At 36.2% G+C, this 15,418-nt stretch overlaps 1 protein-coding gene across 1 annotated transcript; it reads left to right on the plus strand.

Moving 5' to 3' along the window:
* The first annotated feature begins 9,392 nt into the window (after positions 1–9,392).
* On the plus strand, positions 9,393–13,444 carry LOC110671077 (dolichyl-diphosphooligosaccharide--protein glycosyltransferase subunit DAD1). The gene is made up of 5 exons (XM_021833456.2): positions 9,393–9,682; positions 9,773–9,820; positions 11,672–11,759; positions 11,887–11,930; positions 13,180–13,444. The coding sequence occupies exons 1-5, from the start codon at positions 9,599–9,601 to the stop codon at positions 13,261–13,263; spliced, it is 348 nt and encodes a 115-aa protein (XP_021689148.2). The 5' UTR covers positions 9,393–9,598; the 3' UTR covers positions 13,264–13,444.
* The last annotated feature ends 1,974 nt before the right edge of the window (positions 13,445–15,418 follow it).

A 15,418-nucleotide genomic window follows, 5' to 3' on the forward strand; every position in this document is an offset into this window, starting at 1 on the left:
GGTAAGTAGATTTAATTTCACGTTCTTTATAAATTAGTTAGGAGGGCTTGAATGGAAATGTTAATCCTTTTAACAAAAAGGAAAATTTGATTTTTCACTAAATTCGGATTACCCAGATACATAAGTGAATGAGACAACCTTAGTGGGTTACTGTTGTACGTTAATTTTGTTTGAAGGGGCTATTTAGTTAAAATTCAATTTAAGAATCGGATAAGAACTCTCCTCCGATCTCTTTTAATTAAAATCTTGGGTTGAGAATCGGATAAGAACTCTCCTCCGATCTCTTTTAATATTTATTAAAATTTAGCTTGAGGATCGGATAAGAACTCTCCTCCGACCTTTTCAAAATTTTTAGTTAGAGAACCGGATAAGAACTCTCCTCCGATCTCCTTTTAAATATTTATTAAAATTTTTAGTTTGAGAACCGGATAAGAACTCTCCTCCGATCTCCTTTTAAATATTTATTAAAAAATTTTAGTTTGAGAACCGGATAAGAACTCTCCTCCGGTCTCTTTTATTTTAATGGGACTCGGATAAAGACTCTTCCGATCTCTTCGAAATTTGATCACAGCTATATATCATAAGAGTCAAAGTTTAAGAGTTCTAGTATTCAAAGATGCCAAGGGTCGTAATAAGACTTCCTTTAACTCACTGATACTTTGTGACTAAATAAAGGATGCCGGACTGACTTTTACCGACCTCCCATATGGTCGCCTTGCCAGTATCTTATCTGTTCCATTTTACTTATCTGAGATTTGATTTTTATTCCGTCTTATGGTGTTATGCCGGCTCGCGTTCTACTTCAGCCTAGTGATTCAATTTGGCTATTTCCCTTGACGTGTTATTTAGACCCTATTTTCCAAAGAGACCCCTAAAATACAGTTACCTATTTTTATCTTAACCACTTACATATTATTCGGGACTAGATGACTTGCGTTCAAAAATATGGATTGGCCGACGCGGAAGCAAACTAGAGCACAACCTATCTTTGCATTTTTCAAGTGTGATATGACCTTAAAGAAAATAACATGCATAAAAAAAGAAGAAAGGAAATACGTAAAACAAGAACTAAACTTAATAAAATGGCAATATGAACACTGACCTGTAAGGAGTCGAATCTAGTGAGCTAACTACAGAATCACAGAACGTAATAAAATCGCAAGTTGATAGCCAGGAGACTAAGGTTAGCCTTGGAACAAAGAGTACTTTACTAAATGCAATCGAGTCAGAATTATACCCGAGTTTAAATGAGATTGAGCACGGACGACGGAAATGAAAATAAAGATAACCAGGAACTGAAAAATGTGAACGCTACAGGATAATGAACGAGCCGAAAATGAAGAGTTTCAGTGTTCAAAATCTTTTAAGAAAACGCTTAAGGAAATTGGTTTCAAAAGCTCTTTTTATGAAAGCAGAGTAACGATCTGAATTAAATTTCAAAGTTCTTCCACTATAGTAACAACCTTCCCCTTTTTTCGTCCCTCCTTTGAACAGTTTTCATGTAGGTATTTATAGGAACCGGGTGCTCTCCATGAAGGGTCAAGATCTATTTTGAGGGAGATGGAGGGTCAGGATTTCAAAGGACATGATCAGGTGCTTGAGAATTAAAGAGAATCAAAATGAACGACCGAGATCATTCTCAGGACACTTGTCCTTTTCCTCTTCTAATCTGACGGTCCGAAACTTCGTTGACCTGGGTGATCCAAGGGCTGGGAATAAAAGGCGCCGGTCTTGTCGTCTTCTCCTTTGATCTAAAGGCCCTGGACTCGTCCTTGTAAGTGAGACCAACGGTGGAGATTGGGATGTACAGGACTGTCATGACATGTACTGGCACCTGTCAGCATTGTGAGCGATTCTCAGGCGTGCGGTAGAGATTTCGTCTGCAACGCTTTAACTACCTTGGTTCTGATTCTGACGACGGTTATTGGGATTTGTCTCATTCTCTTTGCCTTCCGATCTCCCCTCTTTCTGATCTTCTTGACACGCTCCCTTTTCGATCTTCCATACCGGTCTCCCCTCTTCCGATCTTTATCATTCCGATCCTTTCCTTAGTCAGGCCCGGTCCGATCAAAGCATTAATTTCCCCCGATTCTCGAAGCGTTTTCCCCTCGATTTTCGAAGCGCCCGCTTCATTTTCTGCTTAGCAATAAATGCCTGATTTCTCCCTATATATACCCCTGACAGAAAAGATTTCCCTTATTCGATTTTCCTCTCTTCCTTCTTACTTTCTTGTTCTAGCTGCTCCGGCAATAGTTCCGGCCACGATTGTGGCTTTTGATCCCTTTCCGATGGACTTCCTTATTCCCCGACTGAAAATTTATGATCCTGATGATCGAATAATCGTGATAACCCTATCTGATGATGGTGAGGGAACTGGACCAATTAACTGATCCGGATCGCGGACCTCGATCGTGCCGATCTCGAGTAGTTCGACCGGTAGAATCAGCGAATCGATTTTGGCCGAGAAAACTGCTAATGTTCCGCTGACCCTTGGCGGTTGCTCTTCCAAGTTTATTCGGCTTCTCACCACATTGGGTGTTCCGACAGCGGCTTTCCTCCACATTGGGTGTTCCGACAGCGGCTCAGTTCGGGTCGGTGACACCCTTTGGATCAGTCACAATGTTGACTTTGACATAGACCCTCTTTAGATAGGATATTCTGCTGATCTTTAGAGATCGGCCCTTTTGATATAATCAGATCTTTAATGTAATCCGATCTTGAGATCGCCCAAATGATGTAATCTGGCTTTTTGGAAATAAAGATTTTATTTTGTAGATTATCATCTTATTATTTATTTTCCGATCTCTGATGTATTTGTCCGATCTGGTTCTTAACTAAACACCCCTTGACTGCTCCTTTATTCACAATATTTATCTTAATATACCGATCTCCAGTTAACCGATCTCTTTATGTAATTTTGGAATATTCGAGAGACGTGTCAGAACAGCTGGCAAGTCCCGCTAACCAAAGCATTGCCTGGAACATCGTGAGCATTAAATGCTCGGACGAGTATAAATAGGGGTGGGGGTTAGCCAGTTGCTCACTTATGCCATTTTCGGTCTCTCGCAAATAATTCCAAAATTCTCTCGGTTTTTCAAGCTCTTTCGGCACCGATCAAGCTCCGGTAAGGGTTTTGATCCCTCTTTTACTTTAAGTTCTTTATTTCTTTTGAAAATGAGCGGCGCCGAAGGTCAGAGAGCAGCAAGCCCACTTTCCATCCACGTTTCATGTTCGTCCGACGAAGCGGAGGTAGTCGGACCAAGCGCGCAACCTGAACCTCCTAGGGCCTCTGTTCCAGTTCGGGGGCGAGCAGAACCTTCAAGGCATGTACGTTCTTCAGGGAGGGAAAGTCTTCCTATAGACGAGCTGCCGTCGATCCTTCAAGAAACCGACCTACAATCGTTTAGCCAAGAATACAACATTCGGCCTGATTCGTGCGAGCTAATTAAGTGCCACGGCGATCTTCGTGCCGATCACTTCTTCGAAGAGAATGATATGATCATGGTCTATGAAGAACAATTAAAAGCTGGTCTGCGGTTCCCTCTAGATGATTTCTTCAAGGAGGTCTTAAAATTTCACCAAGTGTGCATCGCCCAAGTTCATCCGAACTCGTGGCGGATCCTGGTGGCTTTCAGGGGGCTCTGCCGTGCCAAGGGACTCTATCCTACAGCCAAAGTATTTGCCGAACTACATAGACCGACCAGAAAGGACGGCAGTCTTGGTTCTTTCAGTAAGCCACATTGTGGGCTCTTCACCGACCGCCCTCCTCCTCAAGAATTGGAAGAACCGCTTTATTCCGAGGAGCAAAATTCGAACGGCCGAGGGCTTCCTCGGCGGCTATCTGGACCCTTCGCGTCCGAAGCATCTCGCCCTGAATAGGGAAGAGGGAGCCGTGGTGATGGAATTGAAAGATCAAGCGGCTAGGGAGAAGTTTTCTTGCTTGGACGCAGTGACTGCCGAACTTCATCACTGGACAATACAACTAGTCACCGGCCAAGATCGCGAGCTTCCGCTCTCTGACCTCGGCACCGTTATTTTCTAAGTCTCAGATCTCAGGACCTTAGCGATCTCACTTACCTCTCTTTTGTGCAGGTATGACAAGAGACGAAGCCTCCAAGGAGAAACGGAAGCGCAAGAGGGAGATCTCTCAGAAGGTACGGGAGATGAAACGAGCTGAGGAAATGCAAACACCCAGGCATGAGCCCGGGGAAATACGAGAAGGCTCGTCTCAACCTTCGGTGCAGCCGATCGTAGAAGCTGTCCGATCTCCTCCTCGCCGAGAAGAGCCGCCTCCACCTCCTCCAGTCGCTCCGAGCACTGAAGGGGGTGCTTCTCAACCTTCTGTGAGGCCCCTTTCTCGTGGCGCTCAAGTGTTGATCGCCTCACTGGAGAATAACCGGACTGTTCGGGAGAACCCTGGTTTTGCTAAGGTATTAGGGTCCACAATCTGCCTTCGGGAGGATCGGGACAGGCTGTCTCCGGACAATCTTGACGACATCCTGACCCGGTCCATGAGTCTGAACGTAGAGTGTTTGGTGAATCAGCACATGGTCCGGGAGAAGGCTCACCGCCTGGGTAAGGAGGTTGAGAAGAAGAGTCAGGAAGTGGCTTCCCTTCGATCCCAGATTTCATCCGCTCAAAACTATATATCCGATATTGAGGGGCAGATGAAACTTTACGAGGATAAGCTAGCCGAGCAGACTCGTGTTCTGGAAGAAGTTCAGGCGCTTCGGACCGATGAAGCTGCTCACATCGCTCACCTTACTGAGGAACTCAAGGCGAAAGAAGAAGAGATGTTGACTGGAGTAGCCGGTGCTTATGTGAATGCCCACAGAGATCTCCTGGCTGAGCTCAAAAAGCGTTACCCTGAGGAAGACTTCTCCTGGATGGCAGACCTGGCTCCCGAGGATGAAGATGAGGAGAGTGAGGAGGAGGCTGATGGTGAGAGGGGAGACGGACAAAATGTAGATCAGGCTGTGGGTGATCCTCCAGCTGAATAACTTGTACAAATTTTAAAATGAAATGAAATGAAATACCTCCTTTGTTCGACGAAGAGTTATGATCGGAAATTTTCTAAATTATTTGAACACTTGATTGTCTGAGTATGTTGAAATAATTGAAAGTGATTATTAACCTAAGTGTGAGAGATCGGAAAACACAATGAGCATGAGATCGGCAAGGAACCAACGCTAGACGGGACTTATTAAAGTTGAAAATTTAACTTGAACATTTAAGATCGGGATCATCATTAAACCGGGACAGAACCTTTGATTATTCCTAAACTTTTGAAAGGGAGATCGGTAATAAAACTGGTAACAAAGACCTAGTGCCGGTTCAATTTCATTTGTCAAAAGAGCTCAGGAACATACTTGACTGGTCAGGAGATTCGGCAATGGGTTTGAGAGATCGGTGAGTGATTTAATAGACCGGTAAGGCTTTGACCGATATGAGGACTTAGCATTGATTCAATTCCTTGTGAGGTGAGATCGGAAATGTAGTTATCTGGCAAAGAGAGATCGGGAATATAATTGGCTGTCAAAGGGAGACTTAGTACTGGGATCGGTTTCAAAGTTTATTGATTCTGGGGATCAGCCAAAATATGGTATCGACACTTCCGCTCCTTCGCCTCCCTACACTCTAACCCCCGACAGATCCCATCCTTGCCTACCTTCAGAGAATGGAGACTACCATCAACAACAGGATGCACGCGATCGAGGATAGTCTCCAGGAGTCCCACAACAAACTGGACATGATCATGGAGAGACTCGATGGCGAAGGACCATCATCCCCATCAGAGACTTTTTAGTGCTAGGACATTAGGATAAGATTTTTCATGTAAAAATTTATATGCCCTAATCCTACTCAGTGCTCATAGGTCTCTATTGCTTGCTTTTTGTCCAAACTTTAAATTTCTTTATAACATAATATGTTTTTTTTGTTAATTCTGTGTGCTATGCTTTAATTTTGCATGTTGTGTTGACATTGAGGACAATGACACATTTGAGTTTGGGGGTACTGATGCATTTCATGCATTGCATTGCTTAATTATATCCATATCATACTTGTATATCAAAAATCCAGAAAATTTTGTAAATTTTAAATTTTTTGAACTGGTTTTTAACTTAGAACTATAACCTCAAAATTTAATGAGCTAATAATTGGACTCCACGGGATGAGGAATAAATGTATCTGGATAGGCAAAAAGGCTTTAATCTTTATCTGAAAAATAACTTAATCACCTTAGTGGAGCTAGACTAGTTAAACTCCTTCATAGCTATTAATTTGTCACATTGAACTTGCAAAGTAAGGAGAAAATTTTTGAAATACAAGCAAACCTAAAAATGCCTCACCAGCTCTAGAATATGTCTCTTGGACCTATCGAGGCGAAATCCTAGTATATGCTCGATGAAGAAATGATTAAGGCATTCTTTGATATAGCCTCACTAAGCCTTAATCACCCTAAACTAAAACATATATCCCTTGTAGCCAATTTGAAACCTATATCTATCCCTTAAAAATTTATTGTTTATCCATATTATTTATCTAACCTCTAGCCTAAACACCTACCATAACCTTTTGAGGAAGCTAAATACATAAGTAGAAAGTATATTAAGTGTAAAAAAGGGAAAATGAAGAGAGGATGTAGAACTCAAGAAAGAGTACAAGTGTGCAATTGAAATCAAAGAAAAATTTATCTTTCCAACCCAGTAAAAGAAATGAGTTTGGGGGAGAGGACAAAAGGGACATAAATAAATAAATAAATAAAAGAGAAGAAAAAGTCCCAAGATAAGTATTATGGAAGCATGCTTGGCCCTATAAAAAAAACTAAAAGCCCCTCCTCTCCATTCAAAATCAGTGAATAAACTTAGTATACTTGATATTTTATGCATACATGCTATCCTCATATTTACATTCTCTAAAAACTTTTCATTGGCAACCAAGTCATTATCCTCTAGCCCCCATTACAACCCTTTAAAGACCTTTTGATCTTTTGAAAAGTGTATGCTACATTAGTGGAGATAGAAAATTGGGATATGCATATGAAGTTAGAATTTGAATACTCCATCACAATTATCCATAATAAAGGAAAATTTGGGAGAGTAAGTATTTCTCAAGTCTATCCTAATAAAATATGTTATTTGTGACTTATTAATAGCCTTACATAGAGGAATAACTAGTTAAGACTCCATGAAAAGTGTAAAGGTTTAAGCAGGTAACTATTGAAGCGCTTATGCCTTGAAGGAAGGGAATTGGTATGAAGGTTGAAAGAGTTCAATTATGTGCATATTGAGTTTATGGTTATGTTTCTAAGTTTTCCCCTAAAAAGTGTTCTAAAAAGAGTTTTGATTTGCTTGAGGACAAGCAAAAGTTTAAGTTTGGGGGTATTTGATACACTTGTATTATATAGATATTTTTAAGTACATTTGTATAATATTTCATAGCATTTAGAATAGTAATCTCATACATAACCATTAATTTCATTAACTTCTGTAAATTTCATTGCCAAGCTCTAAATTCCATATTTTCTGCATCATTTCAGGTATTTGGGTGAAGTTCCAGGGTATAGGAGTGAAGAAGGAAACTTGGAAAGGTCAAAGGATTGAGAAAAGCTACTGATACAAAGTACATGGGTCGTGTAAGCAAAGCCACAGACCCGTGTAACCTACTGCTAGAAGAAAGTCAAGGAGCCAAAGAAGAAGCAAAAGTACGCGGGTCGTGTAATCAGACCCGTGTAAGTCTCTGCCGGGCACAAGCTTGAAGAATTCTCCAAAAAATAGAAGAATAAGGACCGTGCAACCAGACCTATGCACCCAGCGCGGACCCGTGTAAACTCCTGTGCCAATGCAAGACGCAACCATTTAGCTCAAGTAAGTTACACGGCCTAATACTTTTGAGATTCTAAAGACCTAACCCTAGACCAACTATTATAAATAGAAGCAAAAAATAACAACAGAGAGAGCTCTTCTTTTCGGTTCAACCTTTTTGCAGAGCTTTTTGGAGTTTTTCAGAAGGGTTCATTTTTCATACTTGCATCCTCCGCAGCCGTCTTGAAAAGTAGAACACCAGCACAGAAGGGAAATCCTCAGCCGAAGTTCCGCAAGGATCAAGACTGCAATCATTCGTCTTCGGTTCTTTTGTTCTATTTCTCTAAACGGACTCTTTATGTTCTTTTATTTTATTTTCTCCATGTTTGTTGAACTCACCATGAGTGAGTAATTCCTTTATTCTGGAGTTAGGAGAGTGGCATTTGCAATTGTTATTATGGATAAATATTGAGTTCTATTTATTGGATTTGAGTTTGGTTCTTTGATTCAATTTCTTGTGGTCTTAATGCAAGCTAAGTGTTGGTACCCACTTAGTATTGATTGCAAATATTAATTGAAGGACTGAAAGGTGAAGATTAATATTAGAAAATCGAGATCTTAAACCTAGGAAATCTGACTTAGAGATAGGCAGATACCTTTATGGAGTTTCAAAATTAATTATAGATCTTAAATGGTTTTAATTAATTTAATCACCACGAAAATAGGGTTTAGGTTAATTAAAATACACCTTGAGTGCCTTGAGAGAGGACTTAGGATATTCTATGATTAATTTCCATCAAAACAATTACTCTCAATCCGATGAATAGACAAGATTAAAATCCATAGTAAGGTTGCAGTGTGAAATTTTAATTCTGAAATTACTTTTATAAATAGTTTAATTCAAAAAATACTTTTAGCATCTAAAATAGGTTTAACTCATTCTCTATCTATATTTGGTAGCCTAAACAGTCAAAATTACCATGTAACCTGGTACTTACTAATTAAATTCCTCGAGAGAATAATAATTCATTTATTACTTTATTACTTGTTAGCGATCCGTGCACTTGCCGTGATTGAAAAATCAACAAACAACTACCTATATCATGTAGCCATAGAAAAAATTTTACCAAAATCTAGATTGAGATGAAAATTTAATTTTCACTTACCCCATAATTTGGACAGCTATAGAACCTTATTTCAGGGTGTGTATTGGTCCATGATGTTGCTAATTTCGCTTATTCTTCATATCGGCAAAGAAGAATACCATTGAGTGATAGTCTTTTCCCATTAAACTGAGATATCATCAATGAAATAAAGAAAGAAAGAAAAAAAAGTACAAGAATATCCTTCATCTACAAACCTGAAGAAGGAAGAGAACAAAAGGAAACACGATTTTACTTTCTACTAGGAAGAGAGAGAAATGAAAAGGGTAAAGTGTTCAAGATAAATAAAGTTAAGGAAATAAAAATAGCGTAATATATATTGAAGGAGAGAGAAAAGAAGAACAGATAATTTTTAATTTGACATGACACATCACTTTTTAACCTTTAAAAATTCTTACAAATTATATGAAATTTAAAGTATATTTATAATAATTTATTAAATTTTAAGTGAAATTTTAAAATTTACATTTCATAATATTACCGACCTTAAAATTTATGTATCACAATTGAAATTTAGTCATTCTCATTCTCAGTGGGGAAGAGATTTGCTTAAAACCCTAATTATCTCTTCAAGCAATATTGAATTTGAAGTTGCAGTTGCTAGTGTAGAGCTTTGTTTCTTGGCTTGAAATGGCAAGATCAACCAGCAAGGATGCCCAAGCTCTCTTCAATTCCCTTCGCTCTGCCTATTCTGCCACTCCCACTAGCCTCAAGGTCTGTGTGTGTATGCGCGCGTGTTTGTGTTCCTTTCCTTACACGCATCTGAGAATGTAATTGTAACATTTTTAGTTATTATGGGTGCAGATCATCGATCTGTATGTGGGCTTTGCGGTTTTCACTGCTCTGATTCAGGTATTGATTGTTATGTGGTGTTTGTTCTTTTCATTGATCTGTTATTTGATACTGGTGCTCTGATTCAGGTATTGATTGCTATGTGGTATTTGTTATTGTCATTGATCAGTTATTTAATGTTGGTAATGAGGAATCATTGGTCGGATCTACGACTTGTTTGTATGTTTTTTTTTTCTCTGTTATAGTTATTGGTCGAGGAATGAAACAGGGAGGATGTAAGGATTATCTGTTTTTGAATTGTTTCTTAATATGCATTTGTTTTTGGTAATTTTCGTTTATTTTGGAGTAATCATCCTGACTGGCAAAACCGACAATGAGGAAGAACAAATGTTCATGATTGTTTTGTTGCCTTCTTTGTTTCCCTTCTGGAGTTTGTCTATATCAGTTTGATCTCATACAACTAATTCTGTAGGTCTCTGAGAGGTTGTTGAGCTATTTCTGATGATGGAATCTTTTTACTAAAAAAAAAGAAAAAGAAAACTTTGCTGATTTTCATTCACTCCAACAGTTATTGATAATTTTGAAATGTCATATCCTATAGAATGGATTTCACAAAGTTCATTTGTTGGATTAGATCAGACATAACCCACCAGCGGATTTTGATCTAGGAAAAATAGCTTTATGTGTTTCTTAAGTTTCTCTCCCTGTCCTGGCAGGGGTAGGTCTTGTGTTGAAATTGTTGTAGAATTATGAAAATTTGGAAAAAAAAAATGTTACGTTTCTTAACCACACTTAGTATGACATTTAGCTGATGATTTGGGTCAAGATATATGTGGGCTAAATTTTACTTTTCATGTTGATATTCTTTTTTATTTATTTATTTTTTTTTTTTTGAATTAGAGCTGCCTAGTGTGTCTTCGTGGCTTGTTCAACATGCATGAAATTGTGGATCAAAAACTTGTTTGTCCTAATAATTCATTGCCCAATTTGTGGAATTTGGACAGCTTGACGTCAATTTTCCCTTTTAATTCCTAAGAAATTTTCTGGGTGTTGCCATATCTTTTGGAAATGATTTAATCTCAAGGTCTTCTTCATGAACTCTTGTCTTTGCTGAAATCAAAATCAAACCCCTAAGTTTCAAAATATGTTGTTTTGAAGACTTTCTTTGAACTTCTTTGTTTGTGGATTTTAAAATTGCTTAAAACAAGTGTTTATGTAGTGGATTAAGTTTATATTATCCCATAAACTTTTAATTTTTCATGATGTGGTACTTGAACTTAAATTTTCACAATTAAGCGCTCAAGCTTTAAAAAATTTGTTGAATTTGAACCTCATGCTTGCAAAATGTTTCATTCCCCCTTGCACCTCGTGCACTTGTTTCAGAAGATATCAGCAAAAGGTTGCTGGCTATCCTAAAATGGTGGCTGACAAGAGTTATTTTTCATTGCTGGTTATTCTTTTTTGATCTGTTGCATTTTCTTAATGATTCTCTAGTTTATGTACTTGTGGGAAAAAAATTGATTATTCTGTGGCTTTTGTTGAATAATATAGTTTTACTTGGCATCGTCACAGGATTTTAGTGCTTCAACGTTCACTATTAGACTTATTCAATGAGCATATGATAAAACTCGTTAACTTGTTGCAAATAGAGTAATGTGTGTAACTTTTAATTGAACTTGAAGATTTTGTCGCAAATCTTGTAGGCGTCTGACACAATTTTTGGATGTTGATTTTTCTGTGAATTTGTCTACATCACCTCCAGCAAATGGTTTAAGCTATTCATAATTGGTTTCCGTTCTCACTTGTTTTTTAGGGACCTTCATGTTAAATCATTTGAGTGCATCCTTTTCGTGTCATCTATTTGTGATGTGCTGATTTGAAGCATTTTTAACTTGTTTTGCTGATTAACAGGTAGTTTACATGGCAATTGTTGGATCATTTCCATTCAATTCTTTTCTGTCTGGAGTACTTTCTTGTGTAGGCACAGCTGTCCTTGCTGGTAAGCAGGAAGCACTATAGAAATAACTCTTTCGTGGGAGAAAATCCCTGTTTTAGTTTCCAAAGAGGAGATTGGGCCTGTGAATGATATATATATATATTTTTTCTTTCTTTCTTATTCATCACAGTTTGTCTCCGTATCCAAGTGAACAAAGAAAACAAGGAATTCAAGGTAAGATTCTATACATATTGTTTGCCTTATGCTTCCATTAAAGAGAAGGAAGAAATTTAAGGTCTTGTTTAATTACAGAAAACATTTTATGTTTAAATTTTTCAGTTTTAATATTTCCTTATTTTCTCATTTTCATTTTTTCAAGTTGAACGCTGAAAAACTGGAAAATATATTTTTTTTAATCCTATTTTCAAATTTGCACTTTATATTCCACTTTGTAATTTTTTATTCAATAGTTATTATTTGATTGAATATACTAATTATTTAAAAATAACTTTAAAAATAATTTTATAGTTTAGTCATTTAAATATATAATTTTTTCAAACCTAAATAGATGTTTGAAATCTAAAGTACCATGACAATTATGAATATGCTATTTAGTCTGATACTTCAAAATTAACAAGAAATTATATATTAATGAAATTTTTGTTAAAAAAAATAAAGGATAAATTAAAATTGATTTTATCTTTTAATTTAAAAAAAATAGCCCATAAATATTTTACTTTGAATATCTATTAATACATATTTTTTAATAAAAACATAAAAGAAATTGAAAAAAAAAACACTGTGCTGCTGGGATTCATTCCTAGCAGCAAAATTTTAATCCTAGTGTTAAAATTTTACTTATATATAAAAAAGAATGAAAGAAAGTTGGAAGAAGAAAAAAAAAAAGAATGATGCTGCTGGTGTTTCAACTTGACAACAAAAACTAAGACATGAAAAATTTGAAGCACACTTGTTTTTTCCCATTCAATTGCAATTATTTTCTTAGGCTTCGTTTAATCATTTGAAATAAATCATTTGCTAGGAAAAAAATTCAATTGAATTCTCATATAATTATACTTATTTCTTTGGAAAAAGAAATTTTTTTAAAAAAAATTAAATTCTTTCTTTTTGAAATTGAGAATTGATAAAAAAGAAATTAATTAAATTGAATTCTTGTAAAATTCTATATTCCAAACATGGGGTAAAAGAACATATGGAAAACTTGATAAATTGGAAACACGCTTGTTTGCCCATTGAAAACTTGATAAATGGGAAACAAACTTGTTTGCCCATTCAAGGTAGTTTTCTAAAGATTTGTATAATCTAGAAAACTAGATAATTTAAAAAAAAAAAATCCATTTGAAAAATTACAACTGAATACCAAACTCTATTTTCCAATTTTGCCAGATCAAGTTTGTTATATTTTTTTCTTCTTATTGTTTCTACAGCCAAGTAATTGGATGTTTCTATATAAAAATTGCAGGATTTACCTCCAGAGCGTGCATTTGCTGATTTTGTTCTCTGCAATTTGGTGCTCCATTTGGTGATCATGAATTTCCTTGGTTAATTTTAGCCATTTTGGTCTCTGTCTGGTACACATGTCCTTTATATTCAACTGTGACATAATCATAAGTAGTTATAGGACTCCAATGCTGCAAATTTTCATTGGCCATAACTTAGGAATAATGGCAAAACACATCATTTTGCCTCTGAACTTTTTATATATATATTTTTAATTGATTCTTTATGGTTTTATTTGGTCAATTTGTATTTTAGAACTTTATTATTTTTAGATTAAGGACTTTTTCATAGTAGCTAAGCACTTGTTATATACGCGACATTAAACACGCGTGAAACTGAAGGAAATATTTTCGGCTAGAAAAAGAGAAAAAAAAAATCTGTTCTTTGCCGTCGAGAACAAAAGAAGAGGAAGAATGTGACCTGCTGTTACAACATTTGTTTCTAGCGATTCCAAGGCCAATCAGTGCAACCCTGCCATATCTTGATTCAACACACCCAATAGCTTGATTCAACACTGGAGAGTGAACTTTTTGTAGAGATGGAAGAGAGTTTGATTTGGTTGTGGAATAGACAACTTTTCAATTTTTGGTTTTAGTTTGATTTGGATAAGGAATAATTTGTCAATATTGGAGTAGAGATGGAGTAGAGTTTGATTTGGGTAATAATTTCTTAATTCCTATTTTCTGTGCTTTTGGCTATTGTGGAGTGAGGTGAATGCGAATGCTTGGGTCTTAAACCTCACTACTCTTCTCAAATCTGAAGCTTCAACAATGGCCACCAGTTGGCAGAGAAAGCAAAAGAATCATCCATGTTGAAGCAAATCGATTCGTAAAGGATGGCTTTTGGGTCGTGCGACATAGCAACTTTTGGGTTGTGCTTGTGCGACATAGCAAACATGCGAAATGGTGGGGGAAAGTTGCCCGAGATTTGGCTTGATTTTCAAAGATTTTTCTTAACTTTGATTATGATTTGCCTTTGATTAGGTTTGATTGTGATTTTGTTTTGTGTTATTGAGGAAAAAAGAGTTTAGGAGAGAATTTGGTATGCGTTTGTAGCGGAAGGGAGGAGAGGGGGAGGGGGAGGGGGAGGGAGGTGATTAGGAGAGTTTAAGGCAATTTAATATTTTATTATATACATTAAAAAAATGAGAAAATTTTAGGAACTCAAATGAAGGTGAAGAATGGTCAGACCAGAATAGCAAAACCTAGTCAGATGCCCAGGCTAGAATCGTAGAAGCCAAATGAGGGCGAAGAGTCATTGCAACTTGTGAGGCGGCATCGTCACTTGTCTTTGTTAATAGGGAAAGGCATGAAGCAATAGGAAGAACAAGGTGTTGAAATTGGCGAGTTGAGGGTGAGGAAGAACGAGGCGTGAGTAGGGATGGTAACGGCAACGAGTAAGGTATATACAAAAACTTGATTAATATTCATACTATTTGAATTCTTTTCAGCCCTATTAAAATTTATCCTCAATTACACTTTATTGTTATTATCCAAATAATACCCTAATCATTTTATCTCAAATTTGATTTTACTGTTTAAATTTATTCTATTAGGATTCAATTGACTCGGATATTTGTAAATACTCGACTTGTTGCCATTCTTTGGCGTGAGCTTGAGCGAGAAGGAAGGCTTTGAACTGAAGTAAAAAGAAAAAAAAGAAAAACTCAAAAGTTTTAAAGATGAAAACTTCAAAACAACGATTGTTATTTGTTTGATTTGTTCAATTTTTTTACTAAATTAATTAAATTAAATAAAAAATTAAATTATTTGTAAAAATATAACCGAGTCATTTAATCAAAATATTAAATTAAGTTGATTTGGCTCGATTTTTCTATTAAAATTGAAATCTTCTTACCCTTAGGTTGCACTTGTTAAGGTGATTAGCAATGTTAATGATGGCTAATTGACAGGATAAAATTTTTTGTATTATAAAATTATTATAATAAACAATATGCTAATGATGGCTAATTGAGAGTTGATTAATCACAAAATTATAATTATTTTATTTCTATTATTATGTTTTTCTTTTGCTTGATTTGATTTATTTTGATGCTTAAAGTATAAATCAATAATTATATAATTTTTAAATTATCAAAAATTTAAATAAGTCTTTAAATATAAAAAAAATAAATAAGTTTTTTAAATTTTAAAAATAAATTAAATAATTCTTTTATGTCAATTAATTCTTTAATTTTTAAA

The sequence above is a fragment of the Hevea brasiliensis genome, chromosome 2, assembly GCF_030052815.1.
Source record: "Hevea brasiliensis isolate MT/VB/25A 57/8 chromosome 2, ASM3005281v1, whole genome shotgun sequence".
NCBI lineage: Eukaryota > Viridiplantae > Streptophyta > Magnoliopsida > Malpighiales > Euphorbiaceae > Hevea > Hevea brasiliensis.

Bases quoted from the DNA above. Each gene is read 5' to 3' on its own strand.
- LOC110671077 (XM_021833456.2), top strand. From the start codon at position 9,599: ATGGCAAGATCAACCAGCAAGGATGCCCAAGCTCTCTTCAATTCCCTT. The intron at 11,760-11,886 runs GTAAGCAGGAAG...TATTCATCACAG, and splicing joins AGGCACAGCTGTCCTTGCTG to TTTGTCTCCGTATCCAAGTG. The intron at 11,931-13,179 runs GTAAGATTCTAT...TAAAAATTGCAG, and splicing joins AAGAAAACAAGGAATTCAAG to GATTTACCTCCAGAGCGTGC.